The sequence below is a fragment of the Muntiacus reevesi genome, chromosome 3, assembly GCF_963930625.1.
Source record: "Muntiacus reevesi chromosome 3, mMunRee1.1, whole genome shotgun sequence".
Classification (NCBI taxonomy): domain Eukaryota; kingdom Metazoa; phylum Chordata; class Mammalia; order Artiodactyla; family Cervidae; genus Muntiacus; species Muntiacus reevesi.
This window is the reverse complement of record NC_089251.1, coordinates 165,959,414-165,980,209: the sequence shown is the minus strand read 5'-3', so window position 1 is coordinate 165,980,209 and position 20,796 is coordinate 165,959,414. Positions and strand designations below refer to the sequence as shown.

Below are 20,796 nucleotides of genomic sequence, written 5' to 3'. Positions count from 1 at the left end.
TGGCACTCATTCAGCTCATAACAGATTGCTATGCTTATTGTAGTTTTACATTTTTCCTTCACTCCTCTTTTATTTAATTCATAAGTAGTTTTCACCAATCTTTATATGCATGCTTTAAAAAATATACTGCTTTTATTCTTAGAGCCAAAATCCATTTTTTCCTTAACATGGTGTCTTATCTACTTAGCAGTGTTGAGGATAATTCAGAAGAGAATGGAATACAGAAAGACAAGAGACAGGTATATTTAGCACAAGGACAGATCATAGAAAGTCATATCACATTCTGCAAACTGGTGAACCATAGTGTCAGTCCTCAACAGCCACATGTGGTTACTCATTCTCAAGTTAAAGTGAGCTCAGCAGAACAAATTTACCTCTGGTTATAATTTTATGACACTCAAGTTATTATTTAAACTCCATTTTGGTACTTTAAGATCCTGTTTAGCTTGCTTGCTTTCTTTTACAATTTCCAAATGAAATGGGAGATTTAAAAACATCAATTCACAAAGAGAATTGTGTTTAAAATTGTAGTTTTCTTTGGAAGTAAAAGGAAATCAATAATTTTGAACACGTAACTCTTACAACAAGACCCTTGGCGGCAGTGTTCTGTATGGAGTTATTTAGACCATAGGCAGCAGAGAAACCTGAAGCAGGGTGGTATTCAGTTGTTTCCTATTAACCGGTCCTGTTTCTTCAATGTTGCCAACAATGACAGATTTATAGTCATATTAGATTCTCTCTGAAATACTGATAGGCATGTGACTTCTGTTTCCTCTGAGATTCCTTGGGTTCAAGGTACCAGCTTCTTGGGGAACCAGCTCTGCAAGAGCCATTTAACTAAAAGCACCCATGTCTTGTGTGTGTTGAGTGTTCAGTTTTAGGGGTTGCGGTATCAGTCTGGGACTGCTGTATCATCAGGCCATACTGTTAAAATCAGTATTTATATTTTTGCTTTGTTCTATTTGCATAAAAGCTGATTTTTTAAGTTTTTTTTTTTTTGCCATCTGACTGTGTACAAGCAGACTTGCTAATGAAGACCATGAGAAAATTTTTGTTAAAATATCTTACCCTGGTAAAATGAGAAAACTGTGCACAGGAGCATAATTTTTATTGTCCAAGTTTGTCTTCTTATTTCATTACCATATCCTTTTGTATTAAGTTTTAACATCTATTCTGAAAATACTAATATTTTCACTATTTATGAGATTTGGTTATACTCACCAAGCTTATAAGTGAGATATTTTTCTAGAACTCATTTGTAAATTCTTTATTCTATATTGAAAATGTATTTTTACGTTATAAACAGGGTTTTTAAAATGTGTATTTGAAATGTGTGTATGGTAACATGTGTATTATGCGCTTGTATACAGAGTAGCTATTAATTGAACATTTACTGTATGCTTAGTTTTCATAATTATATTTAACCCTCACCATGGCATTATTAATATTTCTCCCCTATTTTAGATGGTGAGCCTGAGGCTCAGTGAAGTTAAGTAACTTGCCCAAGATTAGGGGAAGTTGGTGGAGCCAAGCCTTCATTTCAAAATGCTCTTACTCCAGAATGTATGCTTTTAACTGCTGCACTATTCCTATATTCTTACATTACAGTGAATATTTAACGAGCACTTACCTGGCACCAGGCTTCACGCTCAGTGCTTCATGTACACCATTTACCTCACTGAACTCCGTGATACACTGTGAGGTCATTACTTCTGTTGTGCCTGTAACTGCATAGAGACGAGAGGTTGTGGCTGATGGCACTCAGTTGTCTTGCCCAAGTCCTCTGAGTTAGAGAGGAGCTGGGATTGGGGTCCAGCCAGGGTGTGGTCCCAGAGCCCAGTTTCCCCATAACTTCCTAATCCTAATACAATAAAAATATTCAAAACAAAACTAACATCTAAAAAAATGCGTTTTAAAAGCCAGTTATTAGAAGGGGGGGAATAAGATGCTGAGATTCAGAAGGAGGCGTCATGGCACTTTCCAGGGATCTTTAGGTTGGTGAAGAGTTTTAAGTTCAATTTTATATCAATTCAGCAATGTGATGGTCTTGCGAGTCAGGCGATTAAGGTGTCTCCCTTGTTCAAAGCATTTAGAAGTCAAAGGAAATGTGAATTTTACCATTCTGCCTCTCAGAATCCTATCTCTTAATTTGTTTACACCATCTTTGAGACCACTTAAGGTGGCCTAAAGTGGTCATCAGAGAAAACTCTTTATTCTTCTTGGTGACCTGAGAACATGCTCCAAGCAACAGGATAATTACCTGTAAGTGTGAGGTACAGTAATACCATTACCTGGCATACAGATGACTTTGTTGGGAGGTAGTGTGGGTAAATGTGAAATGTGCTAGAATTCGAGACCTGACTCAGGACCTTATCAATTCATCATCATCATCACTATCACCATCATTATTATTATTAATGTTAGAAGTTTCTGTCTGAAACTCTGAGTAGGTTTATAACCGCCTCCTTTGGAGAAGTAGTTTTGAAGTGATACATTATAAAATGGTTATATGTTCTTAGGAAGATTTGTTATGTAAAATGCCCCTTAGTGCTAGCACTTGAGGTATTGAGTGACCAGCTGCCCCTGCACAAAGTTGAAAACAACCTTTCATCTCATTGAGTCTGTAAATCATAACTGAAAATGAGGAAACATTCATGTTTTTAAGTTTGACTTTAAGGGGAGTGTTGCATGTGCTCAATTTCATTGTCGTTCAGCCGCTTAGTCGTGTCTGTCTCTGCAGCCGCATGGACTGCAGCACGCCAGGCTTCTTTCCTTCACTATCACCCGGAGTTTGGTCAAACTCATGTCCATTGAGTTGATGACGCCATCCAACCATCTCATCCTCTGTCACCCCCTTCTGATCCCACCCTCATTCTTTGCCAGCATCAGGGTCTTTTCCAGTGAGTCGGCTCTTCACGTCAGGTGGTCAAAGTACAACAATAGCCTTTACGCAACATTTCCAACTGTAATCTAGTCAGGCTGACTATGTTAAAAAAATTTTTTTTTTGAATTCTCTACTTTTTTCTAAAACCTTCAGAAGTCTTAAAAATGATTCCTATGGAAATGTAAAAACTTCACCTTAAATAGTGAGTCGTCATGGGTGTTTTCCTTAACCGCTTTCCAGTACTGTAATATTTGTTATAGCTTCATTGATAGAATTATTGTTGAAAACCTGTGTTCATAAACACAGTGCATGCAGTCTTTATCTTACTCATTAAAGAGCTTGTGAATGTTGGATACGGCTAGGTCAGTGCCAACGAGGATCAGGAAACCGGGGGAGGGTGCCTTTCCCTGCCTCCTCTTCACTCTGCAGCCACTTGCTTCTGGTGCCACTGCAGTCTTGCCCTGTATCCCCAGTGATTCAGTGGTTTGGGCTCTCTAACCCATTGCCCCTCCTTAATAGTCACTAGTGATAACAGCTCACACTTGTGGAGATGCTGCAGCACTGATTCTTTTACATATAACTTCTCATTTAATTCTCACAACAACTCTTGCTGGCAAATACAGGATTTCCCCCGTTTTATAGATAAGGGGAGTATGAAGCACAGAAAGGGTAAGTATACTGCGCGTGGTCAGAGTGGTCAAAGCCAAAGGCTGGAAGTAAGTGCTCCTACTTCAGAGTTTGCAATTGAAGCGAATGCTAGCAGTTCATTAAAACTCAACCTGAGAAGTTCTGTAGTAGATACGCATGAGGTAGGATTGTAGAGGAAGGAGCTGTGCAGCTCATTCTGGTGGTGTAAGTGTCCGGGGAGGGCTTACCAAGTGGTAATGGAAGACTCTCCGAGGGAAGTAGGGCTTAATCGAATGAACTGTGTACAAAGGATCCTTAGAGCAGTTTCTCCCCTCTAATCCACGGACAGTGCTGCTCCCTCTCTTATTACCTCTTCTGATCTTTGCTTCCTGCTGCTGCTCTAGCCTGAATTTCCACTCCCAGGTTTACAGTCCACTGCTTTCTTTTGTACCTTCTCTTCTGTATTAGAGACATACCGCTCAGTTCAGATTTTTGGTTAGTTTTCTATCCGTATTGTTTGTGAGATTTATAGTAACATTTTTAGTTCTAGATCACTCAGTTTCGTTGCTATATAGTATCCCATTTTCTGAATAGGTCTCAATTTTATATTTTATATAAATATGTATTTATATAAGAAATCTATGTTTTATATTGAGAAAATTATATTGTCTCCTTTTTTTTTTTTTACAATTACAATACTGAAACAGTGTTTCTATGCTTACATATGTCTTCATATGTGTGTGCGCCAGTGTGTAAACCTAGGAGTGGACATCCTGGATCATAAGGTAAATGCATCTTCAGCTTTACAAAATGCTTATAAATTTTTGTCCAAAGTGGTTATTCTAAGTTATATTCCTCCAGCTGTGTCTGGAAGAGCATAGAGGTGTATTTTTCTCTCTCCAATGTTTTATGATCATGAAATCTCAATTGGAAGAAGAGTTGATGCTTTTGAATTGTGGTGTTGGAGAAGACTCTTGAGAGTCCCTTGGACTGCAAGGAGATCAAATAAGTCAATCCGAAAGGATATCAGTCCTGAATATTCATTGGAAGGACTGATGCTGAAGTTGAAGCTCCAGTACTTTGGCCACCCGATATGAAGAACTGACTCACTGGAAAAGACCCTGATGCTGGGAATGATTGAAGGCAGGAGGAGAAGGGGACGACAGAGGATGAGATGGTTGGATGGCATTGCCGACTCCGGAGATAATGAAGGACAGGGAAACCTGGCGTGCTGCAGTCCATGGGTTCACAAATAGTCAACACAACTTAGCAACTGAACAACTACCATTTAGTGTTGACAGGAGTGTCACCTAATCACTTCTGTGGTATTCTTCCCCCAAATCCGTAAACCCAGCCTAACCATGAGAAAACACTAGACATAAATTGAAGAACAGTCTACAAAATACCTCAGGAGTCCTCTTCAAATGTGTTGTGGTTGTGGAAAACAGGGAGGGATTTGAGAAATTGTCACCGATCAGAGGAGACTAAGGAGACAAGGTGAATAAACGTGATATGTGTCCTGGAACAGGAGGAAGACTTTACTGTAGAGGCTGCAAATTTGAGTGAAGTCTGTAGTTTCATTAATTGTATTACACCAATTTCAAGTTCATAGTTTTAATAAATATGCCCCGGTTACTATGTAAAATGTCCACCTAAGGGAAACTGAGTGAAGGGACACTCAGTACTGTCTTTGCCACTTTCAGGTAAGTCTAAAGTCATTTCAAAACAAAAGGTTTTAAACATTCAGCGAAGGATGTAGAATAAGTATCTATGTTTGTATGCCTCATGTGACTGGGGAAAATGTCAAAAAATGAAGTTTTAGTATTAATTCTACAACAAAACTTCCATTTATTCCATGTAGACCTGGTACAGTTTGTGAGCTGTGGTTTTTTCCTTTTTGTTTTTCAAGTTGCTAATTTATTTGCAGGTCCTATATGTCTTATTGAAGTATTTCATTGCAGTATACTGAAGAAATAGAGGTCTCTTGAGAGTTCATGCTTCTTTGTTTTTAACTTTTATTTTCAAATTTTCTATGTGCTAAGCATTGTACTTCTAAGATATACAATAGTGTTTTTTACCATGAGAGATGCAAAAGATGGTGTCAATTGCTTTTCTGCTGTAAAGATTTATGATATACTTTCAGTAATAAAACCTCATGCCAGTAGACAAACTCTAAATCTTATATATTTACAAATCTTGTTAGTTTGTCAGTTTGCTTTCAAAGCACATGGGTCATTCATACTTACGGTTTCATACTTGGTGTTGATATTTGTAAAGCACCAACCCATAAGCCCGCATACCCACATCCGTGCTGCCTGTGTGGCATGAGCTCATTTTCCTCCTGTGTAACTCAGATGTCTTTTCATACTGTTCACGGGGTTCTCATAAAGAAAGCTGAGTGCCAAAGAATTGATGCTTTTGAACTGTGGTGTTGGAGAAGACGCTTGACAGTCCCTTGGACTGCAAGGAGATCAAATAAGTCAGTCCTGAAGGATATCAGTCCTGAATATTCTTTGGAAGGACTGATGCTGAAGCTGAAGCTCCAATACTTTGGCCATCTGATGCGAAGAACTAACTCCTTAGAAAAGACCCTGATCCTGGGAAAGATTGAAGGCAGGAGGAGAAGGGGATGACAGAGGATGAGATGGTTGGATGGCATCACCGACTTAATGGATATGAGTTTGAGCAAGCTCCGGGAGTCGGTGATGGACAGGGATGCCTAGTGTGCTGCAATCCATGATGTCGCAAAGAGTCGGGCATGACTGACTGACTGAACTGAACTGAGACTAGATGTCTTCAGAATTTTGGTTTTGAAATAGAATATGCAGTTAAAGAATATAATCTGTTAAATTGTTACTCATAATTAGTCTTCAGACACTGCTCTGCCATTTTAAGGGTAAAGTCTGTATCCTTAAAATCATTTTGGCTATTGATTCTTAAGTATAAATGAAATGAGTAAGATGACTGTAGGCTCACGAAATTGTTCCAGTTAGAAAGCACACAATATTTAACCTGGACTATAGTTATTTAAGTACTTTTGGTTTTGTTCATTTATATATTAAGTTTTATATAATATTAAAATACATAGATTTTTAAAAATATTTTACAAATTTATTTTTGAATGGTACTTTCAATTTTAATCATGTTTAAAGCAATCTGTGTTCATAAACATTTGAAAACATGAGGGTTTTGTGTTTTTTTTGTTTTGCTTTAAAATGTTTAACATTTCTCACTTGGCACTACACTGTTTTGTTTTGTTTTTTTCTTTCTTGTTTGATAATATCGGAATTCACCTTTTAGACCTCTATTGGCTCCCTAATCCGTAAAATACAAGTCCGTAGTCCTTGGCCTGAGCCTGTGAAGTCATTCACAGCTGTCCCTGGGTGGCCTCTTCAGCTGCATCCTCTCATTCTGCTGTTCCAGCCTCCCCCTTCTCACATGGCATAGTCTCCCGTAGATGTTGCCCACACCCATGGTTCTCTCTGCTCTCCACTTATCACTCCTCGCCTGGACCCATGACAGACAGCAGCCCCTGACCTGATGTGAGCTGGCTGAAGACCTACCGTTCTTTATTCCACAGCACTTGTTAAGTCACCTGTCCATCACAGAATTTCTGCTTTGTCCTAGAACTTAAACCTGCTTAGCTGTTTCTCTCTCTCCATTGAGACTCATGAAAGAAGGACGCTTAAGTGTTCAAGATCACCTATGCAGGCCAATTTAATTGTAAAATGTCATCCACATGAAAAAATGGTCTGCCTTTTCCCCTACTTCCTCCCACCTACCCATCCCACATGTCCATATACAAACCTTAGAAAGGGCCTGCCTGCCTAAAGCTGTGTCTAAGACAATACACATATCCTTCCTCAAATTATTTAGTATTCTCACTTTATTATATAGCTTTAGTTTCACCAGTAGTCTTCCATTTGTATTAAGTATATTCTTTAAGAGGCCATTGTTCTTAAAATAACAAAGGGCTAGCAGTTATTCACATGTGAATCTTTTTTAGTGTTTTCAGCACTGTTTGGGGCTTTGACTTGAGGTCAGGAAGGGTCCTGGCTGTTTTAGACAGTGAAATCAGTTAAAAAAACATTTTGACTGGTAGGAACAATGGACTAGAGCTAACAAGATGTTGTAGGCTCCTCATGAAAGAAAGTGCACTTAGTATCTCTGCTATAGACAATTGTAGTTATAGTTGTTACCCCTGAAAATCATCACATCATGATCTTGAGCATCAAATCATCAGGATCATCACCTGAAAGGGTAGTCCCAGGATTATAATCACAAAGGGCAATGCTATTTACAGATGAAAATAATTCCCAAATTCCATACAACTAAAAGATAAATATAAAATAAATTTTCTTACCAAGTTATTTTTAAGTTCAAGACTGTCTATACTGTGTTTGCACAATATGATAAACACTATTTGTTGGGTCTATTTGTCGTTATTCCTACTCTACATAATGTCTGCTATTAATAGCAGAAGAGCAGAGACTCTCCCTGGGCAGACTTCAAAAACTGAGAATAATTTACGGTCCCCTTGAGGCCTGTGCAGTGGAAAAAATTCCCTTACATGATGCATATTTCATACTTATATTGTTTACCACTTCTAAATTTAGAGTGGCAATTTGATATCAGGGGTTTTAGCCGAAGGAACTTTGTGGATGGCTTTTATTTTAGGTGCAAAGTTTTTAGAAATCAAAGAAAATACAATCATTATAAAAGTTTTTGCTTAATGATAGCATGCTTAATTCCAAATCCTGTTTCTGTAAGGTATCAGTTCAGCTAATTATCCTGTAAATATCCCTTTAAAATGAGTTACCTGTAAAGGAATCTTTGCTTGAGAGAGGATGCAAATGAATCAGGTGAAAGTCATTTCCCCAAAAAGTGGTTATTGGCTACCTCTCTTAAAATGAATTCTGACTCATTAATTTTCCTTGTGTTATCCCTGGCTTTGGATATGAGTTTTTCATTTGTTGAGCTTCTGACTGTTTTTAAATCAGGATCAAACATTTTTTTCCAGTTGACATCATACATATTAAGGCTAAAAATTGTATATACCATGGACTAGAGGAGCCTGGCAGGCTACAGTCCATGGGATTACAAGAGTTGGGCATGCCTTAGTAACTAAACCACCATCACATATAATGAAAAGATAAATATTTGTTATTTGGATATGTTTAAGTAGAAAGTAAGATACATATTTTTATAACTTTGTAAGAAGATGCTTTGCAGGTCTAAAAATTAGTGCTTGGTATGATTTTATTTGTGGATTCTTTCTGTGCCTTTCCATTACTAATTCCTTTACACTGGAAGTCTGAGCTTTTAACTCATTTGCTGTCTAGACAAATGAAAGCAGCAGGGACTTTGGTGGGTGTCTTGTAGGTAGGTTTGTGCTGAAAAGAAGCCTACAAATATCATGGAAATTAAACAGTCACTGTGAGGTTGTTCTTTTTGTGTATATATGTCAGTCAAATTATTGGCTCAATTCTAATATCAACCTCAAGGTGTATTTGTATCACATGTCCAAAATGATAGTTCTGAAATAAGGTTGGAGGGTATGAAGCGATTTTACAGGGTGTTTCCAAGGAGCTAAGCGTCTAATGAGCCTGGATGCTTGGCCTCCAGGATGGTAATTGGAAACAGAGGGCCAAGAATTCATTGCTAAATTTTAATAGCAATCTCAGTCGTTTTCAGTAGAGCATTTTTGGTAAATATTTAGAAATGTTTGCATGTGCTGGCTTACTTTGTGTGGTGTTTGCAGCTGTATTTTACTGCAGAGCTTATAAATTCAGTGACACTCATCAGTGACCGGTCAAATCCTCCTCTCTTCAGCATGGCCCTTAAGAAAGTTAGGGTCTAGTTGGAGAGAGAGAAAGAAAAACCATATGCCAGGATTTCATACTCAATATTCTAAAAAGGAGAAGAGACACTATTTCTGCTTTTGAAGATAACTGACTTTTTTAAAGACCATTGAGCTGGCATTTTAACCTGTGCTTCAAACCCTTGGGAAGTCACAGTGAGAAATCATTAACTGTATCCTATTAAAACCCTTAAACAAGAGACCTGAACTCATCTCATTGATTGAAATATCTTCTCTGTTTCTAATTCAGTGTTTATCCTCATGCTCTCTTGGGGCTCCTCTGAGCAGGAGATGCCCAGTTCATGTGAGGCTTAGCAGTTTTCTACCAGTGGCTGATATAACACTGTCAACTAATTGTATTGAGGACCATAGCTGAGAGTATTTTAGAGTTGATCTGCTTTTTTTAAAAAACCCACTTATTTAATTAAACAAGGGAGTAAAATTTTCTGACTTATTCCCAATTCAAGACAGTAAGACATCACCAGCATTGACTGAATTTATCCTTTAGCAAACTGACTTACTAGATAAACTGAAAACCATCAAAACCAAAGATGTCTCTAGATGTAGTGAAGTCATGATATATGAATGTAAAATATTCTTAGGAAAGATCATGTACAATTTGTATTTATATTTATACTTAATGTTGTATGCCTATTTTATATATTCATAGATTTCTAAAAATTCCTCCTGTGCTCCTTCCTGGCACCTTGTTCTATACATTCCGCCGTCACTGCCGTGCCCCACCCTGGCCCATCTTGTTGAGTCAGAACGTATCTTTGCTATATGTTAATTCATCAGTGTTTCTCTTGTCGGAGTCTGATAGGATTGTTACTACTCTCAGGTGGCATTTCATTCTAAGCACAATGAAATCTCTTGTACTTGTCACTTAGGTTAGAATGAAAATTTTACATGGGCTGAACGTGGAAGGATGATGGTTATAGAGGGGCAAGTCTTTGCGGGGAATTTTGATTTAAATTAAATTTTAAAGTGAAACAAGCTTTCCCCCCCCAAAAGCATTGATTTTTCTAAATATAAACTAACCATTGATAGTAGGGACTGTATTATTTGGGGTGTGGTAGAAAGTATTCCATATTCTGAGTGATGTCAGATATTGAAAACCCAACTTGATAGCAAGACTTCACCAAATCAGATTGTCATTGCAAAATACTGAATTTACTATGCATGAGCCCATGAAGCCATTGCCTTACCCTTCACTCCATCAATAAAGAGGGAGGATGTAAGGAATGCTGTGGGACAGGGGGATCTCCAGCCCCTTAAAAGAGTCCTCCCTGCAATTACCTTACCTGCCAGTTTTCCAGCAAGATAAATGGAAGCACTGTAGCTTGAAGGTGCCTTGGTTAGAATGAGATGCACTAAGGTCTCTCTGTTCTTTACAGGCATCATAGATCTGATGGTACTTATAAAAGAAGAATAGAGTTGGTGCCCTGCTGACTAAATTGTCCTCTAGAGGGGTATTCGTTACAGAGCTTCTTTGTTAACTAGGCTGAATGTTTAAACCACTGTTGAACTTCTTTTATTAACGTGTTTTAAGATAGCTATACATATGGATACCCTAACTATCTGCAGGGCGGGAATATTTCCCTATAATTTACATATAAAAGTTACATGTGTGTATAACAGTAATATAGAAATTATATCTTTTTATTACTCTTCTGTTACACTGAGGTGTAGTCAGCACTGAAATTCTGATGACTTGTGAACACTAAGAAAGCCACCGTTTCTATATTTTTCTCTTGATATTTCTTTGATCAGCTTGTTGAATAACAGAAATGTTTTTCATGCCTTTGCAGCTTGAATGAAGCTCTCTTAACACCCATCCATGTCACTTTTTCAACCATAACAGAATTTTAAGGGAGAACAGGGAAGGAATGTATAGGTAGTGCAGAGAATTTTAAAATTTTCCAAGTAACAGTTTGTTTTTTATGAAAAAAGATTTGCATAAAATTATTTAACTTCAAATAATGATTTTTAATTGAATCTATGTCATCTTTTCTGTTGAATTTCATATTGTAGTATATTAGAAAATAATGATTTTATATCTAGTTACCTACCAGTTTTTTTTTTCTTTAAAGAAATCATGAAAGGCATATTTCCTCCCAACTGATTGTTACATGATGGACCCTTGTTTATGAATAATGCACGTTTGTTAGGTAATAGGTATCTGTACACAGAGCCTGCCACCCGTTCTTAAGTGGGGGCTCCGTGAGTTAGTCTCATACCATTAAAGAGGAGAATTCTATCTGGCACCCAATCAGTGTTTTCCAGACAGATCTGAATGGGGAGTTGGTCCCTTTTCTTGGTGAAGCCTATATGATTCCTAATGCACTTAGGTCACTATGCGTTTCAGCTAAGACCTGTCTGTCCTCCTCCTGTTTCCCCATGGAAGAGGCAAAGGCATGAGAGGCCAGACTAGATACTGCAGGTCAGCACCCTTTTCTGTAAGGGCCAGACAGTAAATATTACAGGCTTTGAGGGCCATAGTCTCAGTGCAGGTCTGCATTGTGGCCCCAAAGCAGCCATAGACAGCGCTTCAGAGGAGTGGCTGTGACTATAAGATGTCCCAGTACAATATTATGGGACCCTGAAATTTGACTTTAAAATATTTTTCATGTATCACAAAGTATTACTCTTCTGATTTTTTTTTCTGTCATTTAAAAATGTGTGGCTTATGGGTGGTGCCGGAATAGGTAGGATTTACTTTTAGTCCTCACATAGCTTGTCATGCCCTGCTTTGTGGAGCCCACAGGTGTGCCCCTTTGCACTTTTGTGAACTGGCTATATCAGCTTAGGAAGGGAATACGTTGGGGATGGGTACTTAAAGAATTATTCAGGACCCAACTATCTTCCACACCCAGAGAGGCCAGCATTCAGCCTGGGGCAGGAGGAATGGGTGGAATCCTGTCCTGTGGACCCTGTCAGCCTGCAGCTCACACCTCTGCATGTGTGTACTTAAGTTTTGTTTGGAGGGACTCAGATAATTGCCTTAATTGCTGAAGTGTGAATACTTCATAATTGCTGGGAGAAATATCAGTAACCTCAGATATGCGGATGACACCACCCTTATGGCAGAAAGTGAAGAAGAACTCTAAAGAATCTCTTGATGAAAGTGGAAGAGGAGAGTGAAAAAGTTGGCTTAAAGCTCAACATTCAGAAAACAAAGATCATGGCATCCGGTCCCATCACTTCATGGCGAAATGAGAAACAGTGATGGAGAAACAGTGAAAACAGTGACAGACTTTTATTTTGGGGGGGTCCAAAATTACTGCAGATGGTGACTGCAGCCATGAAATTAAAAGATGGTCCTTGGAAGAAAAGTTATGACCAACCTAGACAGCATATTAAAAAGCAGAGACATTACTTTGCCAACAAAGGTCCGTCTAGTCGAGGCTGTGGTTTTTTTCAGTAGTCACGTATGTATGTGAGAGTTGGGCTCAGAAAGCTGAGCGCCGAATAATTGATGCTTTTGAACTGTGGTGTTGGAGAAGACTCTTGAGAGTCCCTTGGACTGTAAGGAGATCCAACCAGTTCATCCTAAAGGACATCAGTCCTGAATGTTCATTGGAAGGGCTGATGTTGAAGCTGAAACTCCAGTACATTGACCACTGATGAGAAGAGCTGACTCATTTGAAAAGACCCTGATGCTGGGAAAGATTGAAGGCAAGAGGAGAAGGGGATGACAGAGGATGAGATTGTTGGATGGCATCACCAACTCAACGGACATGAGTTTGAGTAAACTCCAGGAGTTGGTGATGGACAGGGAGGCCTGGTGTGCTGCAGTCCATGGGGTTGCAAGGAGTTGGACACAACTGAGTGACTGAACTGAACTAAATACCTTCTACATTGTACTTAGTATCTTACTTGCATAATATTCTTCCTCTGTTTCTACCTGGCTTCACAAAAAGTTCTGAAAGTCCGAATTGAACTGTTGTTGAACCCAGTCATCAAGTTGAATACAATGTTTTATCAGCTGAATGTATGCAAAACCATGCATCTCATGTGCCCTAAGTAGAGATATTTATATTAATATATTTTTTTCTCTGAATTCTGAAAAAGTGATTGAGTTTGTCCCATTTTATTATGGAGCTTTGATGATACTTTTTCTAGAGGTGATATTTTTAATCACTTGCTACTGTTAGGTTTCTTACTCATACGCTCAATTATATGACATTGAAGATTACTGTGTTTTACTTAGACGTTATTCTTCTTAGCATAAGAAATTTTTGTTTTTCTATAATATTCATCTTTTTGTGAGGTTCTCATCTCATCAGTTATTCTTTAGAATGTTTTTAATCAGTGGCAATTTTGCTGTTAAAAAGAGAGAAGTTAATTGTATAACAGATGGTTAATAGATAAACTTTCCAGGAGCCCTGGATCCTCATCCTGAGTTTTTGTTGTGACATTTTGGGGTACCCTGAAGAGCTCTAACCAACTCTGCTTTAGTGGCCCCCTTTGTACTTGCTGGTCTGCATTCATTCTTCAGATGCTAAGCATCTTCCTCCATCAGTTTCCAGAGCCTTAGTTTTAGCAGTCCCAGTAGTAAGCAGTGAGGTAAGATTAAACAATAAAATTGCGTGAGTGGAAGATGTCAATTGGGGTTGAATCTGCTTTACAGACAGTACCATAACCTAGTATTTCTGATCCCATTCTGCAGTGTTTAGTCCTAAGTTATCAAGACAAATATCTTTTATCTTGCCTCTCAGCCTTTAGGGCTCATTCAGCACCTACTTCCAGGTCTCATCTGGGTTTGCAGAGTCAGTGATGTGCGAGCCTCGCCATTGCTACAGGCCTGCACTGGTGTACAGAGCTCCTGTTGGTGGGAACCCCATTTGGGACCTTTGTGCCCAGCCATGAGGAAGACTGGAGTAAAGGTTCTGTCCTCTCACTCTGATAAGGGCTCAAAAGACAGTTTTCTTATTTCTCTTCTTTCATCCTCCTGTCATAATCTTTGGCAGATGCTGTCTGTTCTCGGTGGTGTAACTGGTAACAGTAACCTTGACTCTCTGACCTTTGGTTTCTATGTCTGTCAAATGGGAATTTTAATATCTGCCTTAGAAGGTATTATGGTAAAATTATAGGACCTTAAAGATTGTTTGTTTAGCTTAAAACTGTTATAAAAAGTAAGTTATTGGAGAAGGAAATGGCGTCCCACTGCAGTAGTCTTGCCTGGGAAATCCCATGGACAGAGGAGCATGGCAGGCTACAGTCCATGGGGTTGCAAAAGAGTCGGACACGACTTGGCAACTAAACAACAACAAATACAAGCATATACTATACCAGTACTCAGTGTTCACTGCTAGGCCAAGTGATATGCTCTGGTTGCACTTCCTTCTGGTATGGTACCTCTTGTTTTTCTAGAGTTAATAAACAAATGACTGTTTCAAAAAAAGATAGTAAGTTATAACGTTAGGACTCATTTCTGCCAACATAACTTCAAAGGGATTTATTTTCATCATATCAGGTAAAAATACACATCACTCTTCTATTTATAAGAGAACTTTTGAATTACCTAAAATATAAGAATTTCTCCCCAACAAAGTTTGGTTACAGTTTTGATTGCTATTACATTAGAAGATCATGTTTTGAAATTCAGACAGTCCTCCAGTATTAATCTTTAAGTAAGAAGATCCAAAGCCTTTAGTTTTTAGTTTACTGAAGTGATCATGTATGAATCAGGCATTCCATTCAGATGCTACATCACCCCCTAGCGTGCTTCCTGTGAGTCTTTGGCGGGTTTGTTGGACTAGTGCTGACAGTTTAAAGGAAAGCTGTAGGACAGTTTAATGAAAGAGGTACAAATTTATTCACTTTTTAGCGATAGACTAGATCCTGTGGATTTATCTTATAAAAGACCTCATTAAAATTTTCTAATAACAAGTGGTCATGCTCTGAATTTGGGATATTCTCTAGAAAAACTCTGAAAGGTTAGGGTCAAATAGTGCTTTGAATAGGTATTGGTCTAAGTATGTGTTACTCCATCAATGCCTGCTATTTCTTTCCTTCTTAGGACCTGTCTGGCTCCATTGATGACCTCCCCACGGGAACGGAAGCAACTTTGAGCTCAGCAGTCAGTGCATCCGGGTCCACGAGCAGCCAAGGAGATCAGAGCAACCCAGCTCAGTCGCCTTTCTCTCCGCATGCATCTCCCCATCTCTCCAGCATCCCTGGGGGCCCATCACCTTCTCCTGTCGGCTCTCCTGTAGGAAGCAACCAGTCACGATCTGGCCCAATTTCTCCTGCAAGTATTCCAGGTATTCATTTCTTAATAATTACTGTTTTACTCTGTAATAAATACAGACCTAGTTTCCATCAATAAAAACATACATACCATTATTATTATTTTTTTACTGTTTAAAAACCTAATGATGGGACTATCATTAGGAGTTAGGAGTATAACTGTGAATCATCACCAAAGCATACAAGCATCCTAGTTCCTAAGTATACTCTACTAATGAATATAAACACTGAATTAGTAAAATCACCAGTTACTTTCAGTTTGCACATTTACCTTAACTTAAATCAAAAAATTATTTATTCTCTTAGCGTATGTTTCTTAGTGATTTTGTTGAATAAGATCCTCTGTTGATAAGTGCCACTAAGGTGAGATAACTGTGGAAGTTATTTTCTAAAATATTTTTAATGTTCATGCTTATCACTGTCTTAATTTTCCAGCATACATTCATGACCTTGTTATGTATACAAACTCTTACCTTTTAGTTTTGATGTAAGAAGTTCATGTTCCGATTAACCTCTTGCATTAGCTCTTTCTGTACGCGTACTCTTGTATCTTTTGCTTCCTTTATCATATACTTGTGCTTATTTATTTGTTTATTTGTCAGTTGCCTCATCCTATTCCAGCTTTCTTTCTTATATCAACCGTCTTTCATTCAAACCCACCAAGTAACCAGCTTTCCTTTATCCATCAAATAGATGCAATTTTTTTCTGTGTAACTTTTGCTAGCATGATGCAACTGGCTGCCAGAAAATACTTTTTAACTCGTCTGTCAGAATTACTATTGAATTGCTGATAAACTTTCTGATAGTTTATTCTATTATCTTAAAAACATGGATCATGGATAGTAATTTTACACCATCTTATTATTTTTCTTTTTAATATTTTAAATAAATGTTTTATATATGTATATGAACATATGAAAAATGCTAATTATGAAACAACTATCAAATGAGTACTCATGGCTCACCGTCCAATTTAAGAGCTGAAGTTGTTTTTACCTGTGTGTTCAGCTTCTGTCTTCAGCTCTGTACCTCTCCTCTGCCTCAGATATCCTATGAATGTATTTTAAATCATTCTTTCTGGATTATTTTGGGTTCTCAAAGAGCATAAACGAAGTATATGTTGTTAGTTTTATTTAATTCTGCATTTTATAGAAATGTATTATATTAAAAATCACTATATAATTTATCAGCTAGGTTGAGAGACCAGCCTATAAGGGTTGCTAATAATAACTGCAGTAGAACACATATAAACGAGGAAGATTTCTGGGCAAATCATAAAGTATAGTCACATATGTAATACTATATGTAGTTCTTTTCCACTTAGCTTTTTTGACTAAATGTTAAGTTCCCAAGATCCGTATTTTGAATTACATATAATTTTATATTTTATTGATGACATCGTAACATTAATTTTCTTTTTAAAATATTTTCTTGTCCTTATAATAGTTGTTTTAATAATAAAACCTGGATTTACCTGCTTTTAGTGTTTTTAAAGCTATGAGTACTCTGTATTCCAGAATTCCTTAGACAATTTTTGGTATGGAGATGGTTTTTGAGGTCTTACTAGGTCTTACCATTGGCAAGTTATATGTAAAATACTATATTTGTCAATGAACTGACCCCATTTTTCTGAATTGCATCAAAAAGACTTTTCTTAATAACTTAAATGAAAACTTTTCTGAGATATAAAAATATTTTAGTTTTTCATTTAAATCCCTAATATGGATAGTTCACAATCTGATGGTTTTCATACATATATTTAGAATTCTAGATGGGGATTTTGAAAGTTTTATTTCACTGTTTGGATTTTGATGCTGTATGGAACACACACAACCCAACAAAAGAACTCAATTTGGAGGGCGTGGTATTACATGTTATAGTGGAGGTAGATATAATTGGTCTCAGAATCTGGTACTCAGTTGTGTTTTGGATAGGATAAAGTTGTTCAGTGAATAATGATTCTGAGGACCTATTATTTATTGTTCAGTTGCTAAGTCATGTCTGACTTTTTGCAACCCCATGGACTGCAGCATGCTAGGCTTCCCTGTCCTCCACTATCTCCAGGAGTTTGCTCAAATTCATATCCATTGAGTCGGTGATGCCATCCAACCACCTCATCCTCTGCCGCCCTCTTCTCCTTTTGCCTTATGAGGGCTGTCCTTCACAGGACCTTCAGGGGAAGAGCTAAATGTGATTTTTCTCTGTTAACTTCGAAAGTGGGTTTTCAATAGAAAACTTTCAGCTTTCTTGGAAACTTATGTTTAAGGCTATTTGTTTTGTAGCTTGTGCCAGAAATTCTAACTGCCCAGGGCCTTCATTTCATTTCATCATAGTGCAGCCTGTATTGCTCTACATGCTGCTTGATAAAACTATTCAGCGAAATTTAGTACAAGGATGAAATTACAGAGCAGAAGTTCCACTTGTTTTCAGAGGCATGATATCCAGGTAAATCGGGAATTATCTTTGCTGAGTATGAAACTGTATAGTAATAGAATCATGTAAAACATGAAAAATAGAACATTTCTTTAATATTAGTATCATTCTAAGAGGAATCAATTCAGTTCAGTTCAGCCGCTCAGTTGTGTCCAACTCTTTGCAACCCCGTGAATCTCAGCACACCAGGCCTCCCTGTCCATCACCAACTCCCGGACTTTACCCAAACATATGTCCATCGAATCAGTGATGCCATCCAGCCATCTCATCCTCTCTCATCCCCTTCTCCTCCTGCCCCCAATCCCTCCCAGCATCAGGATCTTTTCCAGTGAGTCAACTCTTCACATGTGGTGGCCAAAGTATTGAAGTTTCACCTTCAACATCAGTCCTTCCAATGAACATCCCAGGACTGATCTCCTTTAGGATGGACTGGTTGGATCTCCTTGCAGTCCAAGGGACTCTCAAGAGTCTTCTCCAACACCACACTTTAAAAGCATCAATTCTTCAGCACTCAGCTTTCTTCACAGTCCAACTCTCACATCCATACATGACCACTGGAAAAAATCATTGCCTTTAGTAGATGGACCTTTGTTGGCAAAGTAATGTCTCTGCTTTCTAATATGCTATCTAGGTTGGTCATAACTTTCCTTCCACGGAGTAAGCGTCTTTTAATTTCATGGCTTCAGTCACCATTGCAGTGATTTTGGAACCCCCAAAAATCAAGTCTGACACTGCTTCCACTGTTTCCCCAACTATTTGCCATGAAGTGATGGGACCAGATGCCATGATCTTCTTTTTCTGAATGTTGAGCTTAAAGCCAACTTTTTCACTCTCCTCTTTCACTTTCATCAGGAGGCTCTTTAGTTCTTCTTCACTTTCTGCCATAAGGGTGGTGTCATCTGCATTTCTGAGGTTACTGATATTTCTCCCGGCAATCTTGATTCCAGCTTGTGCTCCTTCCAGCCCAGCGTTTCTCATGATGTACTCTGCATATAAGTTAAATAAACAGGGTGACAATATACAGCCTTGACGTACTCCTTTTTCTATTTGGAACTAGTCTGTTGTTCCATGTCCAGTTCTAACTTGCTTCCTGACCTGCATATAGGTTTCTCAAGAGGCAGGTCAGGTGGTCTGATATTCCCATCTCTTGAAGAATTTTCCACAGTTTATTGTGATCCACAGTCAAAGGCTTTGGCATAGTCAATAAAGCAGAAATAGATGTTTTTCTGGAACTCTCTTGGTTTTTCGATGATCCAATAGATGTTGGCAATTTGACCTCTGTTTCCTCTGCCTTTTCTAAAACCAGCTTGAACATCTGGAAGTTCACAGTTCACGTATTGCTGAAGCCTGGCTTGGAGAATTTTTAGCATTACTTTCCTAGCATGTGAGATGAGTGCAATTGTGCGGTACTTTGAGCATTCTTTGGCGTTGCCTTTCTTTGGGATTGGAATGAAAACTGACCTTTTCCAGTCCTGTGGCCACTGCTGAGTTTTTCAAATTTGCTGGCATATTGAGTGCATCACTTTCACAGCATCATCTTTCAGGATATGAAATAGCCCAACTGGAATTCCGTGACCTCCACTAGCTTTGTTCGTAGTGATGCTTTCTAAGGCCCACTTGACTTCACATTCCAGGATGTCTGGCTCTAGGTGAGTGATCACACCATCGTGATTATCTAGGTCATGAAGATCTTTTTTGTACAGTTCTTCTGTGTATTCTTGCCACCTCTTCTTAATATCTTCTGCTTCTTCTATTAGGTCCATACCATTTCTGTTCTTTATTGAGCCCATCTTTGCATGAAATGTTCCCTTGGTATCTCTGATTTTCTTGAAGAGATCTCTATTCTTTCCCATTCTGTTGTTTTCCTCTTTCTTTGCACTGATCGCTGAGGAAGGCTTTCTTGTCTCTCCTTGCTATTCTTTGGAACTCTGCATTCAAATGGGAATATCTTTCCATTTCTCCTTTGCTTTTCACTTTTCTTTTCAAGGTCTTTGTAAGGCCTCCTCAGAAAGCCATTTTGCTTTTTTGCGTTTCTTTTCCATGGGAACGGTCTTGATCCCTGTCTCTTGTACAATGGTACGAACCTCCGTCCATAGTTCATAAGGTACTCTGTCTATTAGATCAAGTCCCTTAAATCTATTTCTCACTTCCACTGTATAATCATAAGGGATTTTATTTAGGTCATACCTGAATGGTCTAGTGGTTTTCCCCACTTTCTTCAATTTAAGTCTGAATTTGGCAATAAGGAGTTCATGATCTGAGCCATAGTCAGCTCCCGGTCTTGTTTTTGCTGACTGTGTAGAGCTTCTCCATCTTTGGCTGCAAAGAATATAATCAATATGATTTTGGTGTTGACCATCTGGTGATGTCCATGTGTAGAGTCTTCTCTTATGTTGTTGGAAGAGGGTGTTTGCTTTGACCAGTGCATTCTCTTGGAAAAACTCTATTAGCCTTTGCTCTGCTTCATTCCGTACTCCAAGACCAAATTTGCCTGTTACTCCAGGTGTTTTGTGACTTCTTACTTTTGCATTCCAGTCCCCTGTAATGAAAAGGACATCTTTTTTGGGTGTTAGTTCTAAAAGGTCTTTTAGATCTTCATAGAACCATTCAACTTCAGCTTCTTCAGCGTTACTGGTCGGGGCATAGGCTTGGATTACCGTGATATTGAATGGTTTGCCTTGCAAACGAACAGAGATCATCCTGTCATTTTTGAGATTGCATCCAAGTACTGCATTTT

The 20,796-nt window shown here is 38.3% G+C and overlaps 1 protein-coding gene across 5 annotated transcripts in view; it reads left to right on the top strand.

Moving 5' to 3' along the window:
* Positions 1–20,796, top strand: part of ARID1B (AT-rich interaction domain 1B) — a 409,096-nt gene that overhangs the window by 270,355 nt on the left and 117,945 nt on the right. For all 5 annotated transcript variants that reach the window (XM_065931065.1, XM_065931063.1, XM_065931067.1 and 2 more), the window contains one exon: positions 15,397–15,640. In XM_065931065.1, coding sequence (XP_065787137.1) covers positions 15,397–15,640 — 244 coding nt within the window. The remainder of the gene's footprint in view (positions 1–15,396; positions 15,641–20,796) is intronic.